Source organism: Hipposideros armiger, unplaced genomic scaffold (assembly GCF_001890085.2).
Source record: "Hipposideros armiger isolate ML-2016 unplaced genomic scaffold, ASM189008v1 scaffold_48, whole genome shotgun sequence".
In the NCBI taxonomy this organism is placed as follows: Eukaryota; Metazoa; Chordata; class Mammalia; order Chiroptera; family Hipposideridae; genus Hipposideros; species Hipposideros armiger.
The window spans coordinates 1,172,816-1,195,041 of record NW_017731398.1 but is presented as its reverse complement, the minus strand read 5'-3'; the positions used below and the strand labels follow the sequence as shown (position 1 = coordinate 1,195,041).

At 39.0% G+C, this 22,226-nt stretch overlaps 1 protein-coding gene across 1 annotated transcript in view; it reads left to right on the top strand.

The window, feature by feature from the left end:
• Window positions 1-22,226, top strand: part of IQGAP1 (IQ motif containing GTPase activating protein 1) — an 81,404-nt gene that overhangs the window by 15,999 nt on the left and 43,179 nt on the right. The window contains exons 3-7 of the mRNA XM_019640208.1: window positions 10,722-10,878; window positions 12,319-12,396; window positions 16,173-16,249; window positions 20,795-20,862; window positions 22,052-22,165. Of these exons, the coding sequence (XP_019495753.1) occupies window positions 10,722-10,878; window positions 12,319-12,396; window positions 16,173-16,249; window positions 20,795-20,862; window positions 22,052-22,165 (494 nt within the window). The remainder of the gene's footprint in view (window positions 1-10,721; window positions 10,879-12,318; window positions 12,397-16,172; window positions 16,250-20,794; window positions 20,863-22,051; window positions 22,166-22,226) is intronic.

Below are 22,226 nucleotides of genomic sequence, written 5' to 3'. Positions count from 1 at the left end.
TGCCTTATTCTTTTCTCTTCCCTAATATACTGTGAGCCTTAAGAGGGCACGGACTGTGCCTTTAATGAGTACCATCGTTAACGCCTCCTCCTGCTAGGCCCTCACTAAGTGTACTAGATCTGAAAATGAAATTTTTGACATGCACTTGCTCTGCAGGCTCTCCTTGTTCCCCAGGCCTCTAGCAGCTGCTAGTAGGCAGTGACTCAGAATTGCATTTGCAAAGAAATATGTAGCTGTCTTCTGCCTTGTAGAGGACTCACCTGTTCCTTTTCTCAAGAGCTGCTCACAGCCAGTAGAGCCTTAGCTATCGTGGTAACGTCTCCCTGGGCTGTGCGTCTGAAGGCTTGCCTGGGAGTTCGTAGGTAATCTTCTTAGCCCAAGAACTTTAAAAAACTTGACTGAAGTATAATTTATACACCATAAAATTTTCCCATTTTTTAATGTACAACTTAATGATTATTAGTAAATTTACCAGGTGGTGCAACTGTCACCATAATTTAGTTTCCATCACCCCAGTGGACTGATGATAACAGTTAGACATTTAATTCTGGCGAGTAGACTTGACATACCTTATCCAGTTCAAAGGGTGAAATGACTTGCTTAGGGATAGGTCTGTATTAGGCATCAAGAAACACAGAGGTTAAAAACGCTACTGATGAACAGTTTCCCTTTGGTTTCTCACTTCTTTCTATAGCTGTTCTGATTGGCTTAATTTACACTCAGAAGTTTCTTTTAAAACAGATACTATCAAGATTTCTCATCCTGCTTGCAGGACTTGGGAAACAAGCCTTTATCTTTGCTTGCCTGGATCACTGCAGCTGGCTCTTCCACACCCCTTTCTGGTCCCGCCTCCTAATCCATCCTGCTTGGGGTGATCTTTTAGATCAGATATGGTCATTTCATTCTCATGTCAGATCCCTCAAAGGGCCTGCACATTCTCCCCCGTGGCCTGATGGATTCTCCCCATACACACACACACACACACACGCACGTGCACACATGGAGGCCTTTGAGACCTCAGTGCCATGTTCCCTGGGAAACTAGCCCTAACTCCTCTCCCTCTTCATATGGTGAAGAATGCTTTATTGAATACTCCACATTCCTTTCTCCACAGACTTGTTCTTACTACACTGTGAAATGACAAGGCCGCACCACCTAGATGGTGCTCAGATGTATTAGTGGCTTAGCAGACTCCTCATTGTGAGGAAAGATGCCCCAACCTGGGAGGTTTTCAGCAGCGAGGAACCCTGGCATTGAGGGGCTTTGCTCTGCGAGCTGGGTGTGGTCGCAGAGTGGCTGTTCCTGGAGGAACTGAATGTCAGTGGTTTGGAGTAGTCAGTTCCGGCATTGGTAGGTTCCCCTTCTGTATTGCACAGAACTGGGAAACCACTGGAGTCATGTGCTCTGCCGAACTCGTTCAACTGGTTTCCTCCTCACAGACCCCGAATTCACATTCGCGCTCTGAGTCTTTCCTCCATAGGCTTCTGGCCTGGGCTTGTTTGAAGGCTCCCCGCGGTAGGAGTTCTCCAAATAGGTATTTCTTTGTCTTGCCGAGTGGCGGAATGGGAAGGGCAAAGTATATACTACCTCTGACAAATGTTCTCCGTAGGATGAGGTAGACAGGTATTACACAAGTTACTGGGTGTCAGCCTTTAGAGGCAGGTTTATTTCTGGGGGATCTAGCTATCTCTCACACACACTCATATACATACACAAATACATAGCTGCCCTTATGTAGAGCCTGCTAGTGCTTGAATACTTTGCCTCAGTTAATCTTCACAACAATCTCAGGAGAATAGCTGCCATTCCTAACCCTGTTTTACAGACAGAAAACTGAAGCTCAGAGAGGTTAGTTAGATAACATGACATTCTCGCTTGTTCTCATTTCCTTCCCTCTTTTCTCAAGGAAGAAGTGGGTATGTTCCTGTCTCTAGCTAGCTGCAGAACCTTGCTTTCTTTTGTCTTTATTTCTTATATATTTATCCCTCCTTCACTTGTTCTTTTCATGCAGACTGCAAATTAGTGCCTCTTCTTTAGTCATGAGAGAGAGACAGACAAACAGACACTCTTTCCCTGGACATGCCACCCCCTCAGACTAACCCATTCTTTCCTTCTTAAACCTCGTGAAAAAGAAGTTGACACTTTCTGTCTCTAGTTCTTCACCTCTAGTTACTTTTCTAGTTATAGTCATCTGGCACCTGCTGCCTCACCGCTCCACGGAGACGCCCCTTCTCGGGGTCACTGATGACCTTCCTTATTTGCCATGTTCCTTTTCTCTTTGCCACCCCTTTCTCTGCAGCATTTGAAGCAACCTCCTCCCACTTCCGGAAATGTTTTTCTTCCTTGATTGGATCACGTGATACCCACATGGTTCTCATTTTACCGTAGTGACTATCCTTTCTCTGCAATAGTCACTTCTTCAATGTGGGTGTTTTCTGAGGCCCAATCCTTGACTTTTAAAAATATTTCTGTGCAGTCTGTTTCTCCGGTGAGCTCATCCAGTCTCATGGTGCCACGTTTTCAACCTGGGCCGCCAACCTGGTCTCTCCTGATTTTTCAGACTTGTCTTTCCACCTGCCTGCAGGATGTCACTGCCTGGATGTCCCACAGACATTTCAAGCTGAACATGTTTCAGGCATGAATTTGTCATTCTGGCCTCCTTCTCTTGGTGTCCTCAGCTTTGTTTAAGGGCATCATCTTATATTTAGTCATCCATGCCACAAGTCACCAAATCATCGTTTAAAAATAAAACAACCTTTTTCCTTTTATAGAAGTTTCTGCAAGTTTACTATAGATGGTACATGTTGCCAGATTTTCTTCTGGAACAGTGTGAGAATGTGGGGTTTCCCCCATACTGGACGGTAATAAGTTGCTGTTGTTCTTTTTTATCTTTGCCAATCTGCTGAAAATGTTGTTATTGTTACTTTCATTTTTATTTCTTTGATTAGTAGTGAGAGTAAGAATTTTCCCTATAATTTCTGGCCATTTATATTCTTTTGTGAATTGCCTGTTTGTGTTTCTAGCCCACTTCTTTCTAGGGAAATATTTGTGATTTATTTCAAGCATGCACATATATATGTATACATATATATAAAGAGAGAGAGAGAGATTGATTGATTGATTATAGGAGATTATTAGGTCTTTGTTATATGTTACAAATTTTCCCTCCAGTTTATCTTTCCATTTAATTTTTAATTTTTTAAGAGTTTTTTTTTCAATTGCCTTATGCAAGTTTAACTGCTTTTTATATAGCCGTATGTTTTCCCTCTTCCTTTATGATTTCTTCCGCAATAGTCTGGTTTGGAAAGACCTTTCCTGTTTCAAGATTGTACAACCATTCATCTATTTTTTTCTCTTATTTTTTATTTTTAAAATCGCCAATCCATTTGATATTTAATGTCAGTAGCAAAATGTAAGGGAAGGAGCTGACTTTGCTTTTTTTCTTTCCCAGTTGTCTGCAGAGCCTTCATCTTTCCCACTCCCAGCCATCTAACAGATGGTCAAAGAGGCTCAAGGCATCCTTTGTAATTACAAATCATTTTTCTTTCTGTTCCCGTCATTGCCCTAGTTAACGACCTTGTTATCTGGATTCCTGAAATAGTTGCCTAATATTTCTCCCTTGAATTCGTCTTCCATGATCTTTTACTATTTACCATTCTAAGTCTCAGAACCAACCAAGCCACTCTTAAAATTTTTTAAACATTAACTTATTATTTAATTTAAAAAATCTAAAATTAAAGTATAGCTGGCCAAACCACTCTTCTATTTGAAAACTTGCATGCTTCCCATTGCCCGCAGATTAAAATACTATGTTTCAGATACACCTCCACCTCCTCCTCCACAATGATTTGTCATTCCGTAAATACTTTGTTTCCATTCCTATTTGCCCTTTGTTTATAATGTTTTCGTTATCTCAAATGTCTCCTTTTTCCATTTTCCACCTCTCTTAAGTACAATTTATCTTACAAAGCCTAGTTCAGATACATCTCCTATTGTAGCTAGTTGGTTAAGCATCTCTGTTCCCAGAGGCTGATCTCTTTAAAGGTAGGGACAGGTGTTCAGCACATTTTGTGCCACTGATACATGTTGCACAGAGGGGTCTATTAGAAATGTTTTCTGAATGGATATGTAACTGTCAGAGGAGATAATTTTTTTTGAAAATTGATTTAAAATATGTATAAAGCAATGTATATATATACATATATATGTATTATATATATGTATATTATATAATACATAAAATATGTATTATACATATGTATATGTATAAAACAAAGCTTTATAAAAATAGTCTAGGGCCGGCCGAGTGGCTCAGTTGGTTAAGAGCTCACTCAAGAGTTTGAGCTCTGAGCAACAGCGGTTCGAGTCCCGGTCCAAGCTGAGCAGCTGCTGAGCTGCCAACAGGTGGCAGGATGGCTCAGCTTAAAAAAAAAAAAGTCTAAATATGAAAGGTATATAAGAATAATTTATAAGAGTCATGTAATTATATGAAAGACAAGTTTTTATATAAGTACTCATTTTTCACACTAATTGTGTCCACCAGTGTTTAATATTTAATACACCTGTCTCTTGGTGCTTGATAGAGTAGGATTGCTAATGAGGTCATGTACTGGGTGCTTCAAGAAGTCCAGCTTGAGCTTGAGCTTTGGTTAGTGTGTGTTCAGTAGGTGGTAGTTGTTATTTTTGAAGGGGCAATATATTGTAGCAATGGAGTTTGGGTTTTAGAATCACAGTAACTTGGATTCAAGTGTAAACTCTGCACTTACAAGCTGGGTAATCTTGGACAGGTTACTTTACTTTAGGAGCCTGTGGTTTCCTTAGCTGTAAAATAACAGTAATACTGCTTACCTTAGGGTGTTTGAAGGATCCAGTGAGATAATGCATGCAAAGTATTCAGCTTAATATCTGCCACATGGTGTTAGAGTATTTTCTTTTAGTGTTGCTTATATTGAAAACGAGCCATTCAGATGTTACTGTTTTCCTGGTTAGTACTAGTTGTGTTTTAGATAAGATGTCATTTTTTAAAAACTAACTTTCATGTCAGTTAGATTTGCTAAAGCAATTCTGGGGTTAAACTCGAGGAATATAAAATGTTGAAAGTTTACATCCCTTTTGAGAGGAAGGCCTAAGAACTCTTCCCTCCACTTTCTTCAACTCTTATGAGAAATACTATAAGAGGGTCGGCTGAGTGGCGCGTTGGTTAACAGAGCTGGCTTGGGACGCCAGAGGGCCCCGGTTCGGATTCCACATATGAGGGCCAGTGACACTGCCCTCCACAGCTAAGATGCTGAACAACAGCTCGACCTGGAGCTGGGCTGCCATGAGTCGCCGGGGACGGCGTAGGCTGCAGCCCCTGTTGGCAGTGGGTTGCCATGGGCTACCGTGTGTAGCCAGCAACCAGGGTGAGTGGCCGTCCAGAAGCCGGCGACTGATCTGCCTCGCCCGGGAAGAGCTTAATGATGGTGCCAACTTGGGCCAGTGAAACAACATCCTCCACAACTAGACTGAAGAACAAAAGGACAGTAACTTGTCTGTTCCCCTTCCCCAATTCTCCAGCGCTGCTCCCATCCCCCAATTCCCCAATAAAAATCTTTTAAAAAAATACTATACTATAAAATACTATAAGAAATACAAGAGTTTTGTTGCTGAATTCTATCTGTGACAGTGACTTAGAGTCCTGATCACAGGTACAGTGTGCTGATGTCATCACTTGGTATGACATTCTCAGAACTTTTAAAAAAAGTGACTTCTTTGTTAAAACATTAGTGCTTGTAGAAACATTTGTACCTGCACTTGAACAAAAATATAAAAACTGCACATTGTTGCCAAAGTGACTTTCTGAAACACAGATCTGCTCTGTTCGTCCCCATCTTAAAAACCTTACTTCAGCGTCCCCCACAAGGAGAATGAAAGAAAGGTTTCTTAGCATGATGGACAAGACTTGCATGACCCAGCCTGCCGACTCCTATCGTTAACCTGGCATTTTACCTTCCAGCCACGGCAGTGCTTACTTGTCCGTCACCCAGCTTGTTTTCTCCTGCCTCCCTGCCCTGGTCATTTGGTAAATCTTCATTCTTTAAAACCCAGTAATACTTGGGGATGGCGTGAAGCTGGAAGAGAAGTTGATATTTCGGATAACAAATATATTTAGGATCCAAACAAATAATTAGGATCCAAAAGATGCTGACATTAGGGACAGTCGGCTGACTCAAACATGAAGAAATACGATAGAGATGAGTGCCAGTAATGTTCTAATACGGAATTGTAGAGAGAAGGTTTAGCAGCTATGTTTTTGGAAAAAACAGATTTTCTGTTGATTGGAAAATGGTTTTAAAAACAAAACAAAACAGGGCCGGCCGAGAGGTGCGATGGTTAAGAGCTGGCTTGGGACACCAGAGGGTCCCGGTTCAGATCCCACATATGAGGGCCAGTGACACTGCCCTCTACAGCTAAGATGCTGAACAACAGCTCAACCTGGAGCTGGGCTGCCGTGAGTCGCCGGCAACGGCGTAGGCTGCAGCCCCTGCTGCAGTGGGTTGCCATGGGCTACCGTGTGTAGCCAGCAGCCAGCGTGAGCGGCCAGCAGCCGCCGTGAGTGGCCATCCAGAAGCCGGCGACTGATCTGCCTCGCCCGGGAAGAGCGCAATGATGGTGCCAACTTGGGCCAGTGAAGCAACGTCCTCTACAACTAGACTGAAGAACAAAACGACAGCAACTTGTCTGTTCCCCTTCCCCCCAATTCCTCAGCGCTGTTCCCATCCCCCAATTCCCCAATAAAAATCTTTAAAAACAAAACAAAAAACAAACAAACAAAAAAAACCAAAGCAAAACTGAACCCGAGGCTTTGTTTGTGGTTACGGAGTGTTCAGAATGAAGAAGGTGATAGCCCTGTGCTTTCCAGGCTAGTCGCGCATACCTGGAACACAGTGTCCAGTTGGAGAATTAAGAAACAAAAGAGAAAGATGCAGGGACAGGGAGTCAGGTCTCAAGCTAGTAATACTAGCGATACCAGCTGACGTGTTGAGTGCTCACTCTGTGTCAGGAACTGCTCTTAACACTACGTGTATTCTCTTTCTTAATCCTCACAAGCACCTGCGAGATAGATGCCATGATTCTCTTCTTAAGAATACTTGAAGGAAGTGGAATCATTTTACTTACAGAAGTGTCAGCATATGATTCATCATATGAGAGGAGAGGAGGAAAAGCAGTAATATTTTTTTAAATTCCTAGCCAAGCATCGTGCTACCTCCCTACTTCGCATGCAGTCCTATTGAATCCTCAACAATAGACCTGCTTGGGAAATATTGCATTTCCCTTTTAACAAATGGAGAAAGAGGTTAAGTGACTTGCAGTCTTGACAAATGACAGAGGAAGGCTATACATCCAGGTCTTTCAAAGGCCCTGGCCAGTACTGGTCACATGATAGTTTAAATTTTATATGTAGTGTCTTGCTACAGAAGGCAATTTAGGGTACAAATGGGGCACTGGGGCTGGCTTAATAAAAGCTTTCGGGCTGCTAGAATCCAGAAATGAAATGGCGTAACTTGAATGTTTGGTTCCATGTCAGCAGCAGTGTTGGGGTTCAGCCCATGTCATGATTTGACTGGGATGGGCTGGGAGCACTCAGGCATTAAAGCAGGGGAGGGAGTGGGAGGTGAGAGGGGTGGAGGAGTTGATGTAAACCACGTCTTTAATGAGCTTTCGAACCATGAGATTCTGTTAATAGTCTTAAGATAGTATGAAAAGGGGCATTTGTAAAATGTTGTGTTGGCCAACGATTTTTCTTTTGCTCATTGATTATTTTTTATTCCAGCTTTATTGAGGTATAGTTAACGTATAAAATTGTAAGATACTTTAAGTGCACTTTGTCACAATTTGTTATACATTGTGAAAAGATTCCCCCATCTAGTCGATTAACACATCCATCACCTCCTATATTTATATTTCTCTTCTTTTTTTTTTAGAACATTTATGTTCTACTCTAAGCAAATTTCAGTTATACAGCACAGTGTTATTAATTGTGGCCACCATATTTTACATAGCTGAGGTTTATACCTGTTATCAGCCTCTCCCTATTTCCTCTGTCCTTGGCAATGACTTTTCTACTGTTTCCGTGTTATTTTTTTAGATTCCACACATAAGTGATACCATGAAATATTTGTCTTTCTCTGTCTGGCTTATTTCACTTAGCATAATGCCCTCTAGGTCTATGCAGGTTGTCACAAATGGTAGGATTTCCTTCTTTTTTTCTCATGGCTGAATAACATTCCATTGTATCTATATATACACCACATCTTTATTCATTCATCTGTTTGTTGATGGATACTTGGGTTGTTTCCATATCTTGGCTGTTGTAAATAATGCTGCAATGAACATGGGGGTGCAGATATATCTTTAATATCCTGATTTCATTTCCTTTCCTGTAGCTATACACCCAGAAATGGGATGGCTGGATCATATGGAAGTTCTATTTTTAATTTTTTGAGGAACCTCCATCTTGCCACCATAGTGGCTGCACCAATTTACATTTCTACCAACAGCGCACAAGGGTTCCCTTTTGTCCACATCCTCCCCAACACTTGCTCTATCTTGTCTTCTAACAGGTGTGAGATGATATCTCATTTTGGTTTTGATTTGCATTTCCGTGATGATGAGTGATGAGCAAGCACATTTTCGTGTACCTTTTGGCCATTTGTATTGGTTCTTTGGAAAATGTCGATTTAGTTCTTCTGCCCATTTGTAAATTAAGATTTTTTTTTTTTTGGCTATTGAGTTGTGAGTTCTTTATCTATTTTGAATATTAGCATCTTATCAGATATATGATTTGCTGATACTTTTTTCCATTTCATAGATTGCCTTTTCATTTTGTGGATGGTTTCCTGTGCTGTGCAGAAGCATTTTAGTTTGATGTGGTCCCATTTGTTTATTTTTGCTTTTGATGCCTTTGCTTTTGGTGTCAAATTAAAAAAACCATTGCTAAGACCGATAGCAAGGAGCTTACTGCAGTGTTTTCTTCTAGGAGCTTATGGTTTCAGGTCTTATGTTCAAGCCTTTAATCCATGTCGAGTTGGTTTTTGTGTATTGTGTAAGATAGGGATCCATATATAGATTTAATTTAAAATGTATGTGTAAAGCTAAATTAAATGCTTAAGTTATATAAGAAAGCTTTCTGTCTGAGTTGAGAACTGGTGGACTCACTGTAAACCAGGATATTTAAAGCCCTGTTAAGTGGACAGAATGTGGCGCGGTACCAGCCTTTTAACTGCATGGGGCATCTGAAACTGCCCTGTCTGGCTTTTGGAGGTTCTGAGCAATAATCTTAGTTTGAAAAGATAGAATTAATACAAGAAAATTTATTCTGAACTATGAAAGCAACAATTTATAAAAGTGATAAATTCAAGCACTATTGTATCTTTCAAGCAATTTTATTAGTATAAATATATAAAAACAAATGGAGTTATAAATACATTTATATATTCTTTGGCTTGTTTTTTCTGTTAGTGTGTTAGTGTTTTCATATAATTTTTCATGGATGTGTGTGTGTGTGTGTGTGTGTGTGTATAAAATGTGGCATATTTAAATGTTCCTTCCACTTTTATTTGCCTTTTAACTTAAGCTTCTATGTATCAGTGAACATTGTAAATGTTTCATTTTTATGTTGTCCTATTTGACAGCAAATCTAATTTTTACTTTAGTCTGCTGTACCTTTTTTTATTTTCATGTGGCTTTTCAAAGAGTTATCACAAGTGAAACAAGCCAGGCAACATCTAGTGTTTGGGGACTTTGTTCCCAGTATGGTGCGGAATGTGGGAATAACATCAGCCTTGTAAAATCTGAGTACAATAATTTTAAATTAGGGGTTTTTAATCTGGAGTGAATGGAATCTCTGAAATTATGTATTAAAATTCATTATATGTACATTTTTCTGGAGAAGGATCTATATAGCTTTCCTTAGATGCGCAAAGGATTCTGGGACTCAAAGAATGGTTTAAAACCACTTCCCTAAATGATTTTTAGTTACCTACATTTTCATTGGTAGAAAATGTATGCAAATAAACGTAGATTTGTTTTATCGTGGGCTACTCTGAAATCTCGTGAGAGGTGTTCGAGAAGGAAAATACACTTTTCCTTTTCCCTTTTACAACCTCCTCCCCGTCTCTGAAAAACACTTAAGAATTCATTTTGACTGTTTCCAGTATAGTCACCATCAGTATTTTAGCTGAGATAATTGACTATTTTGGGAACCCTAAAACAACGGTAAAACCTGAAGCTAGAAATACACTGTGGATTCTGAATTCTGAAACCAGAAGAGAACTTCAGGAATAAACTTAAAATTTCAGGTCAGTTGAGATGGTAGCTTCAGTTACAAATGGTTTTTCTTAGGAGCTCTTAAGGCGTAACTTAAGGACTGAGGGACAGGATCCGAGGTTCATGGGCAGTCAGGACCGGGGAGCCAGCTGGCTCTGTTGCTGCCGGAGAGGAAAACTAGGGTAGAAAAGAAGGTGACACTTATGCTCCGGAATTTTCCTAAGTCTCCTGCCTGTGAGATCTGACTGGCTCATGTCAAGGATGTATGTGAAATCAGATCTTAAAAGAGTGTTGGTTTATGTACATCCTAAACTTCTCCACAGAGAATGGAAATTAAACTTAAAATCTCTAAGGGATGGTTCAGACCTCCTCGCTTCTTCCTCCTTCCTGACGTCCTCTCTGCTTTTGTGCAGGTGGATGGAAGCGTGTCTTGGGGAAGATCTGCCTCCCACCACAGAACTGGAGGAGGGGCTGAGGAATGGGGTCTACCTCGCCAAGCTGGGGAACTTCTTCTCTCCCAGAGTGGTGTCCCTGAAGAAAATCTACGACCGAGAGCAGACCAGATACAAGGTGAGTCAGCCCTTCCTTGCTTGGCGCTTAAATTGCCGTAAACTTGAGAGAAAAGCTGAGCGTCCTTGATCCTGTGCCAGAGTTACTGAGAAATATGTGTAAGTGTGTTTGTGGGCACAAAATAAAATACCTGGCAGAGTGGAGAAAATAGTGCAAAGTCAAGACGTAGTAGTAAAAGAACTTTGTTTCTGGACTTTTGGTACAATTCTTAGAGTGGTGGGTATCCAGAAACTTGCATGATCCTTGGTGAATTTGTTCTTTCGTAGAAGGCAGAGGAAATTCCTAGGGGAGCTACTACTTTAAATCTAATTTTAACCAAGCACTGAGATTTGTTGGCAGAGTGAAAGCAATAGCAACTTTAGGAAGAAAAGATCACCCTGTGATATTGGAGTTCAAAGTAAAGTGGAGATAAGTGAAAGGGTTTGATTCTTGTGGCTCAAGGCTCTGAAAAAGAAGACTGCTTAATTAAGTTGGGATGTTGACAAGGACCAAAGCCTGTTGTGTACAGAGCTTCTGTGAGGCGCTTTCCTGGGAGCTCTTATTAGAAAGGATGAGTATAGTGAATGAGTGCAGAACCAGAGCAAATGTCAGAGGGGCTGAAAGAATTGGGCCAGAACTCAGAATTAGCAAAGGATAAAGATACAATCAAAAGAGACTTTTATGTTTTATGTTTAAATTCAAAGGAAAACAAAGAAGGTGTAGATCCTAAGCCAAAATTAAAACCCCAAATAGAAACTCTTCTTAACCAAAAAGCAAAGACGTATGTATTGAGTTTTAAACAAGTGGTCATTCTGAAGACAGCCCTGGAGCGGTTCTGTCGAGTCTATAAGATGTGTGACAGGATAGCAAGACATTAAAGAAGAGTAGGGACTGCAGCAACAGTGAAAACAATAGTCCCACGCACGTACCCCTCTCGAGAATTAACCTTCCTAAAAATAACAGACATAGAGGGTTAGAGGGGAATATTTGCATGTATAGTGTGCAAACACTGATTGATATATTTAATAAATCTATCACTTTGTATCTTCTACCCGCCAGACACCACATTGAGGGCTTCATGTACATGTTCTCATTTAATCTTTACAATAAACATGTAAAGTAGGTGTTATAGATAGGCAAACTTGGACTCACGGGGGTGAAGTGACTTGCCCAGTGTTACCAGTAGATGGCCAAGCAAGGAACTGAATCTGTGATCATTGATTTCCGAAGACCATGAGTGCATTGTACACAGGGAGACTCTCCAGGTGGTTCTTCAGTGACAGGAGCGGAGAAGTGGGCTTGGCTTGTTGGGACTAGAATGTGAACATGATGCTATAGACAGGCCTTGAGTTTAAGGGGACCCTGTAAAGTCTTAAAAGAAAACTTCTGCACGGAGAGTTCTTATTTAGTATTTGCTTCAATATTGCCGACAGTGCCTAAAGGTCTTTTTATTTGCTCTAGGCAACTGGCCTCCACTTCAGACACACAGATAATGTGATTCAGTGGTTGAATGCCATGGACGAGATTGGATTGCCTAAGGTAAGTTAGATTCTAGTCATAGTTCTGGTGTAGAGCTGGCTGTTTCGGCATAAGAGTTCTCATTCTACCTATGAAATTATTCTGTATTTACATTCGAAGCTATGGTGGTTGTTTTTTGAATACTTAAGATCTCTTTCTTCCCTTTCTTGTAGGAAATAGTTTTGTTGTTTTACTTTTATATTCCGTATCCCTATTTCACCTTACTCTAGAGAAATTTCCTATGATATCATTTACTTTTAATAAATCAAATAGTAGACTTACATTAAAATCAACATACCATGAAATTCACCATTTTAAAGTTACAATTCACTGGGTTTTTTTTTATTATTATTATTCACAGAGTTGTTTCATCAAAATTTGACTTTAGGAAATATTATAGAAATGTCATCTTCCAGCTTCAGGATAACCAAATTAGTAAGAAATCTGAAGGGTCATTCTATATTTCAAATTGTAGAGGCCATATAATGACATTTACTTCTTATATCTAGTTTTGATGATGGCTGTAGTTGATTTTTTTTAACAGCTTTATTGAGGTATAATTGATATACAAAAAATGCACATATTTAATGTACACCATTGGATGAGTTTGGAGTGATGTCTGTAGTATTGATATGAGAGATGCGTCCTCCAGTGTTTTGCTCAGGTGTTTATTGAGTGCTGTTCTTAGGGGAACTGCCATCTCTAGCTACCCAGTCCTACCTCGAACCCACAAAGGCCATGCTATATTGTCACTCTCAGAGGCATGGACATCCCCGCACCCCTGTCTCATCTTTGACCTAAGAATTCTACTTCTAGGAATTTATCCCTCTCCAAAATCAGACAAGCACAAAAAGATGTATATGTAAGGAATTTTCAGCATTTGCTTGTGATAGAAAAAATTGATAGCAAACCACATCTTCCTTCACTAGGGGTATTAATTGCGTTATAGTCAGTCAGATACTAGCGTAGTTGTTAAAAAGGATGATATCAATCTGTATTGACATAGGAAGTTGTCTGTGATGTGTTAAGTGAAAAAAATAGGCTGAAGTGTAAGAGTGTGTTGTGGCTAAGCTGAGATCACTTTTTTTGGTGTAAAAATAAAAGTACTCTTGGAAAAATCTGTAAGGAGATACAGTTTTCATTTCTGTGTGATATGATTAAGGTATTTTTTTGTTTGTTTTGTTTTTCCCCTTTATACTTTCCTATACAGTCTAAATTTTTATAACCAAAGAAAGATTAAGAAAAATGGTGAGACGTGGAATGTCAGAAAGTGGCTAAAACCACTGGGAAATTAACTTTTGGTTAGCACATGATGAGCTCATTGCACACGGCTCTCGGTTGAACTGAGTTAAATCCACAGCCGAGTCTTTGCAGAAGACTAGCTTTTATCCTCTTTTTTTCAGAGCAAAGTGCTGAAGTTCTTGTCCTTGCACTGGTATGTTGTTAGGTCCCACGAATGTCAGGAAATGCAGTAACGTCAAGTTCTGACAGCCACTTGGCCTTTCTGTGCACCTTTAACTTCCTGTTCCTGTTTTTTAGGTCGTTTGCCCAATGGGCAATGGCGATTTCACCTCTTTTGAATGGTACTAAGAGCTTTGTTAACGTTTGCTATTGCCAGTAGTATTGTTCTTATAAAATGCTTTTTTAAATGATCTAATTTTATTGCCTCTTTCATTTACTAACAGTCGTGTATTGTCCTGGACCACAATTGGAACAAACATGGAATTCCCCAAAGGCTTTAAAGACAACAGGGTTATCATGGCTATCAGTTTTGAAATGTCCACCCTACATGGTTTAGGTCCAGAGGACTTTTACGTGATGTAGACTCAAGACACTTTGTCTAACAATGTGTTGTTGCCAATAATAAATGTATGGTATATAATTGACAACATATACATAGTGTCAATTGGGGTATCTTCCCTAATCTTTTTTATGATACAAAGAGGCTCATTATAGAAATGTAATGTGATAATTTTTTGGTTCTTATCTTTTTTGACTGTTTATTGGTACTGTTGGCCACCTCTGCCATAAAATATTTTGTTACTTTGAGTTTGATTTTTTAAATTGTTTTTAATTAGCTCAACTAGCCCTCTGTTTTCTTCAACTATTCTACCTTCCATATCCTAGTGGTGGACATTGCTTAAGATGCAGTCCTTACTTTAGCTACTTTCTCTCATTCTCTTGGTTTCCGTTATTTTGAAGACTCTCTGCTCTAAGATAAACACAGTATCTTTAGCTGACTGCTGGACATCCCTCCTTGGATAGCTTTTTATCAACTAGACTTTCTCATATCTAAAACGAAACCTGCCTTTTTCCCCACCTGAACTTCCTCTCCTCTGTAGTAAGTGGTACCCTGTCCTCATTTTCCCAATCATCCAGTTGCAAAACCTTGGGGTTACCTTGGCCTCCTAAATGCGGTTATTCTCCAAGCGGTCCTCATTTATCTGAAGTGTGTACTTGATCTGTTGAAGCAAGCTGCCAGCTTGCCTCCTTAGCTCCCAGCTCTCCACTATGCAACATATCCTGTGTGCCGTCTCCAGTCAGATCTTCCTGAGGCTCTTTTTATCCTTGGCTCCAAAGCTAGGACCTCTCTGTGCCCTGCATATCAAGTTCAAACTTGTCTGACTTTCAAGGTCTTCATAATCTGATTCCATCCTACCTACCCAACCTTATTTTTCTACTACTTTTTAAAATGTGTTGTGCACTGTTTTCGGGAAGGGTGGCTCACTGTGAGTAATTTTCACCTTCCGGGCAAGGACATCTCAATCTTGGGAAGTGAGCATGTAGATTTTGAAAAAGTATCAAAAAAGATGATTCTGCTACATCCCATCCTCAAGGGGGCCAGTTCTTTCTAGTTGAGAGCCATAGGTATTATGGGGAAAACATAAAAACCAATAATTGAGCACAATGTGTTAAGTGCTATAATAGATACAAATAGATACAAAGTTCTATAGTACTTACCCTACTGCCTTAGTTAAGGCTTTTATTGCTCATCAGAATTCTTCTAATCATCTTGTAATTCAGTCTTTTCAGTTCTCCAATCTGCTGTTACCCTTTTTTCATTCAGTTACAGATTCAGTTGTATGGTGCCACATTACCATAAAAATAGGTCTTGAAATTCAAGGCTATTCCCAATGTAAACACACTCTGTCCCTATTCAACCTCATTCATTCATTCATTCATCAAATATAGAGCTCCTTCCATGACTTGGCTCTGGGCTTGGCACTGAAGATTTAGCAGTGAAAGTAGACCTGGTCCCTGCCTTCATGTGGCTTATAGTCTGTTGGAGGAGTCAGACAGATGATAGATAACACGAGTAGTTTATGATTGCGGTAAGTGCTACCAAGCAAAATACCCATCTCCCACATTTCCGCACACACCCTCTATTCTTGCTACTTCATCTGTATATCTTTCCACTTCCCCCAAGCAGAGTAACACCTTTTAATATTAGTGTAGTTTTTTCAGTGTCTAAATGTAGTGGTTTGCACAAACTAAAGCACTTAGTAAATGTTCATTGTTGAATCTCAGTTAAGTAAATCACCTTCACATACCTAGTGAGATTCACTGGTTGACCAAATAAGGCTTTTCCAAGTCGTGCTTTTCATTCTGTATTATAGCATTTTATTCCTTACATTACTTATGATGAAATGGCTACGCTCTAATGAACTTATTTGCTGAATGTCAACAATGTTTTCTAACTGTCCAGTGTTTTATTTGTATTACTGATGATTTGGTGAATGGATCAAAAGAACCCCAGTGGATGGATATCTTACTCTGCTTCTTTTATTTCTCCTTAGATTTTTTACCCAGAAACTACAGACATCTATGATCGAAAGAATATGCCAAGATGTATCTATTGTATCCATGCACTCAGGTGATCAGCTTTTTTTGTAAAATAAGCAGTGTACACAGATACAGAGAACAGATTGGTGGTTGCCACAGGTGGAGTGGGGGCGGAGGGGGGGGTGAAATGAGAGAAGGGAATCAAAGATGCAAACTTCTAGTTATGAATAAGTCCTGGGGATGTAATGAACAGCATGGGAACTATAGTTAATAACACTGTATTGTATATTTGAAAGTTGCTAAGAGAGTAGATCTTAAAAGGTCTCATCATAAGGAAGAAAAAAATTTGTAACTGGTGATAGATGTTAACTAGATTTATTGTCGTGATCATTTCAAAATGCGTGTGTGTGTGTGTGTGTGTGTGTGTGTATATATACATGTGTGTGTGTATATATATATATATTCATGTATAATCATGTTGTACACCTGAAACTAATAATGTTATAATATCAATTATATTTCAATTTAAAAAAGCAGTTTAAGAATAACATCTGAATTGAGTGTGTAGCTTTTTGTTCATAGTGTAATGAAAAGGTTTTTGCATTAGTTTCAGAATTTTCAAATAGAATAGGACACTATTATCTTAACAAAATGGTGAGAAACAGCTGTGTTTTTCTATGGGGTAGGGAGAAGGGATTTATTTATTCCCATAATAGCAAACAATTCTGCTCTGAAAACAAAGTATAATCTTTCATTATTAATCTAGTGTTCCTGTGAACTGTGCATTTCACTTGGGATGCACTCCCTTTCTTTTTAATTAAAATCTCTTAAAAATAATTTTAAAAGTTTTTATCTTGAAAACTTACTGTTTACCATTTTGTTTCAAGCTGATAAGCTGAATTATAAAATAAACTATGCTTTTATACTCTTTATTTAGTAGTACAATCAAATTTTGTCAACATCTTCAAATAATACCAGCAAATATCAAATGGCTGATTTATAATTCATTTAGTTATCTAGGTGTTCATTAAATAATTTTTATGCCAACACAAATTTGATAAACAGGAAAAAAGTATGAAACAAAGTATAATTTTTTTCACAATTTCGTAGTAAATTTGGAAGATGACTTAATTTCAGGCTCCTGGCTCTTTGAATCAACAAAGTATGAAATTGGAAGGAAGAGGTGATATGTGTGGAGGGGTAGGATGGGATGGGACTAAGTGCTAATATGTGGTATTTCAGAGAGGTCCAAATATGTGTGATGGCCACGGGACTAAAGGAGAAAGTGATAGAAGTGAGTGGGACGAGTCTGAGATTTCTTTCTTGAACTGCCCATTTTATATAGCATCCTGTATGTGTGCTAAATAAATGTTACATGTGCATGTGTGTGTGTGTATGTGTGTGCATGAATATATGTATAATATTGACCCATAAGAAGCCTGTTGTCTCCAATTTGATCAAACATGTGCCAGACCCTTGATATCACTGGAATCAGTGTGAAACCAACAAAAGAAAGAATATAACTGAGGACGAGTGGATCTCTCTTGTGGACTAATGCACGAACGTCCTTTCTAGAAGTTTCCCTCCCTAGGCGCTCTCCCTGGTCCATCTGCCATGCTGTCGCCAGAGCTGTCTTTCTAAAACAGCCCTGATGATATCAGACTCGCTATATAATATTTTGATGGCTCCTTTCCAGTCTCACGTCCAGCCCTTCCCTCCACTGTTCCTTAGCTCTAGCGTGCGCTGTGCTGTGCCTTTGGCCTCTAGTTATGCTGTCTCCTCTACCTACAATGGATATGTGAACTTGGCAGGCACAGAGGCTGAGCTGGCAGAATTCTTCTCCGTGAGTTCTGTAGCCACTGTTCTCTGCCATGTAACCTGGGTCCCAGGTCCTCATATTCTCTGAAATGGAGATGAAGAATTAGCTGTGCCTTGTTAATGATGGAGTCAGAACGAGGAAAGGGAGGAAGCCTGCTATTGTTTGCCACTTCTCTTCAATATGCAGTCCGTGCTTAGAAAGTATATGTGGATAAATGTGTTCTGCTTGGTGATTTATGATTTCTTTTCTCTCCTAAAGTGTTTTTTCCGGAAGGGTGGGTTGGCGACACTTGCTAATATATAGAAAATGTTTTCACCTGCTTGGAGCCGCTTATTTACACAACCTTAAGGCAGGTTCCTCACTTCACTGTATTGGATGAGTCACCATTTCCTTTTGGATCAACAGTAATAGAGAAGCATTATCTCCCTGTTTTCTTCCTTTCTGCACTTTTTTTACAGCCTTGATTGGCATTATTCCAGAAGTATTCACTGTACTTTAGTCATACTAGATAAATTACTCTTGTAGATTACATTTCACGCTCAGATAAGACCCCAATACTCCATTAATTCCAAATACATTTGTATATTTTATTTCAATTTCCCTTGATGTATTCTCTTCCTCAGAACTGATTTTGATATTAAATAGACCCACAAATTTCTTTATCCTAAATTCAAAAGAATGCTCTGAAAATTAGGTTTCAGTTTGGTTCAGACTCATTTGTTGGCAAGATCTGATCAGAATTAATTGAGGTTATTTAGAATATTTATCTACTTGGTATGATTATACATAAGTTTTTCTGCAGAAAAGTAATGTATTTGTTTAGGGGGGCTGCCTCAAGGCTTGCAGTGTATACATAATAATGTGTACACTGTAAAACCTTTCAAATATTTGAAAAATCTCAAATTTATATCTGGCCCAAAGAATTTAGATATGGCATTGTGGACCTGTACTAAATTCTGTTTCCTAGTCAACTGCTGTGTTGAAGAGCCTTTATTAATAATCTGAGGTTAGCTAGTGACTCCTAGGTGACTCTGCAGTCAGCAAGGATAATTGGAGTCCAGATAGGCTAACATAGCTTCTCCCTCCCCATCGCTGTAAAGTACAGCTTACATAGGAGAAAAGAGAAGAAAAAGAAATCTGAGCTCAGTTACAGGTTTACCATTATAGGAACCTAACAGCTCATTTGTAAACTAGGTGCGGGAGAGCAGGAACAGATTGGATGATGATGGTTACCATCAGGACCTTGAAGTCCCAGCTTCGAGTTTCAGTATTGATTTGGGGCAAGAAGATCTAAGTGGCCATTACAATTACATTCATGGCTCCAGCATCTCTTTAAAATATTTCTAAGAGTTAAAATGACATAAAAGATGGTGCCCATGTCTCACCTTCTCCTCTACTTTTCATAACAGCTAGTGATGTTGTAACACCTTTAATTTACCATTGAAAAACATTAAAAGCTAGCTCACTCTTCTTAGGGCTGTGAAAGTGACTTTCTTGGACTTTCTTAAAGTGTGGCAGCCACTTTCCTGTTTCAAAGTAAGAATAAAAGAGGAAGAAATTCCTGGAGAAAAATATTCTTACTAATGTAGAATGCTGGTGGAACATATTATGTGGGAGAAAAATACAAGAACATTTTGCATGTATAGGAAGTTATTAGCTCTTCTGCTTCAGAAAATTTATTGAATAAATTTAAAATCTTCTGAGAAGGAAATTTTATGTAGTTCCATCTTGAGTGTTTTACTCTAAAGAAAAGCACTTAACTATAACATGATTTACTCTTGTACTTATCTAAGAAAATGATTAGCTGTTAGGGATGTATAAATTCAAATGTATGTTTAGAACTCTTGATTTTTTTTTTCTTTTGGATTATACATTTGGGTTTATTATATGCAATTTAAGTTCTGATAATTTCTTTGAATGTAATATGCACGATACATATTTATATTTAGATAATATGGAGGTTTATCGATTATATGCAAAAACTGTAGACCAATCCATTGAGTTTCTGTGATTTGTTTTTTAGATATTTTTAAATATCCTCCCTTATCCCCCCCTTATTTCTCAATGTCTTTCTCATGTTCATCCCTGTAAAGTGCCCTTCTGAGCCCTTCTAATTTATTGATTCTGATCTGCTAGAATCCAGTTAACCTAGCTCAGGCTTATAGACATTCATTCATCTGTCCATCTTTGAAATACTGATTAATATTCATTAATGTATGCAAGGCTCTGGGCTGTCATTGGTGAACAAGACTTTTATTGTCCCTGCCTTCATGAAGTTTAGAGTCTAGTAGATTTCTTTTTTATTTAAAGAATAAAGTATATAATATGAACTCTATTTAAAACTCCTAAACTGCCTGAATTAAACTTTTCTATCAATAATATGAATTTAGTTTAAATAAAATTTTCTGTATGAATCATTTTCATGAGACTGTTCTAAAATGTCTTGTTACTTCAAACTGATCACAGGAAGGTAAACAGAAGTGATGATTCTTCACTTACATTAATTAATATTTATATTAACACCTAATCAACACACTGATTTGTACCAGAACTGGGACTTGAACTTGTGTCTACTGATTCCCAGTTCAGTGCTTTTTGGATTACATTATGTGACTTTTTTAGAACGATATTGTTCTGTAAAACTAAACAAAGGCGCTGAGGTCAAGTATTGTACCTGCTCAGGGGAACATTGTAGAGTACTGGTCGTCTGTACATTCAGAATGCTTCCATCCTTTATGCTGTTTTTCCCCTTTAACCCAAGAGCAGCAGCAGGCACAGCTGGGAGGCCTAACTCTTGCACTTATTTGTGTCTTCTAGTTTGTACCTGTTCAAACTGGGCCTGGCTCCTCAGATTCAAGACCTGTACGGAAAGGTTGACTTCACAGGTAAAGAGCTACAAACTTGGCAGGAAATACTCGATTTATGTGGAAATAGCCCGGAGAGTCAACAGTCCCCATCTTAAAGACAAGGGGCTTTAAAAGTACTCTGGCAACAGCGATAAAAGAAGTATAAGTAACTTGTTCTCTGGTGTGGTAGAAAGAACACTAGCCTTGGAATTTCAGGCTCTATTCTCTCAGTGATGACTGGGTATGATTAGTGAGTCTCAGGTGTTTTATATCCAAATTGGGAATGATATTAACATAAGATATAAAACAACATGTATAATATTAACATCTAACATGAAACGTTCATATTGTGAAAACAGCTTTACAACAGTCTTTCCCTTTCCTTTGTAGCAAGCACCTACTGTGGATAAAGCAAGGGTAGGGGAGCGAGAGGATGCAAAGATGACAATTTACTAATTTTTACATTTTAGCTTATTCCAGGGAATTTCAAAATGTAGCTTATATAGTAATTTTAAAATTTGGTTTATTTAGCTTACTCTGTGTATATTTGCTGTAGTCAGATGCTTGAAGAGGTGGGGGTTTGGGGAGAGAAAGAACAGTGGTAATATAGGTCAGGGGTAGGATAGATTAATCGATTTTCATCTTTCACACTGGTGATTATTTTTCTACATCTGGGAATTTAGAAAATGGCAATAAAACCTTTATCTGTGACATTTTTCCTTCCAGGGAAGTTGTTCACCAGACCTGGGGCAAGGGCCAGACCTTACGTGTTGTTTTCTTTATCATTTGGCTTCCTGCCTTAGAAGCGCAATTGCTTAATGGCAGCTCGTGATTTGGATTGTGAAGACTGAACAGCTGACTGAGTTGTCACTCACTTGTTGTTGAGCTTCCTTTGAAGCTGCTCCATTTATAGGTTGATTGTGGGAAATGCCATACGTAGCAGTTTTGAAAACTATTTTCTGTGGAGCCATCCCCAGGCAATAGTTTTTTTTGATGCTTTTGATAATAGTCATAATGGTTAACGTCTATTAACTATTGGTGTGCGTGTTACGTACCAGGCCCTGCGTTGAGTGCTTTCTGTGTACTGTACTATCTCATTAAATCCTTTTAACAACCCTAAGGAGTAGGTGCCATTTTATCCCAATCTGTAGTTGAGGAATCTGTTTCCTCTTCTGAGTGACGGAAAGGTGCTGAACTTACGTGGCTGGATCTTAATTCTCTCCTGCAGAAGAAGAAATCAACAACATGAAGATTGAACTGGAGAAGTATGGGATCCAGATGCCTGCCTTCAGCAAGATTGGGGGCATCCTGGCGAATGAACTCTCCGTGGACGAAGCGGCATGTAAGAAGAGAAATTTGGGGGTTTAAATGGGATTGCTGCTACCACTTTATTTTAATTTTTT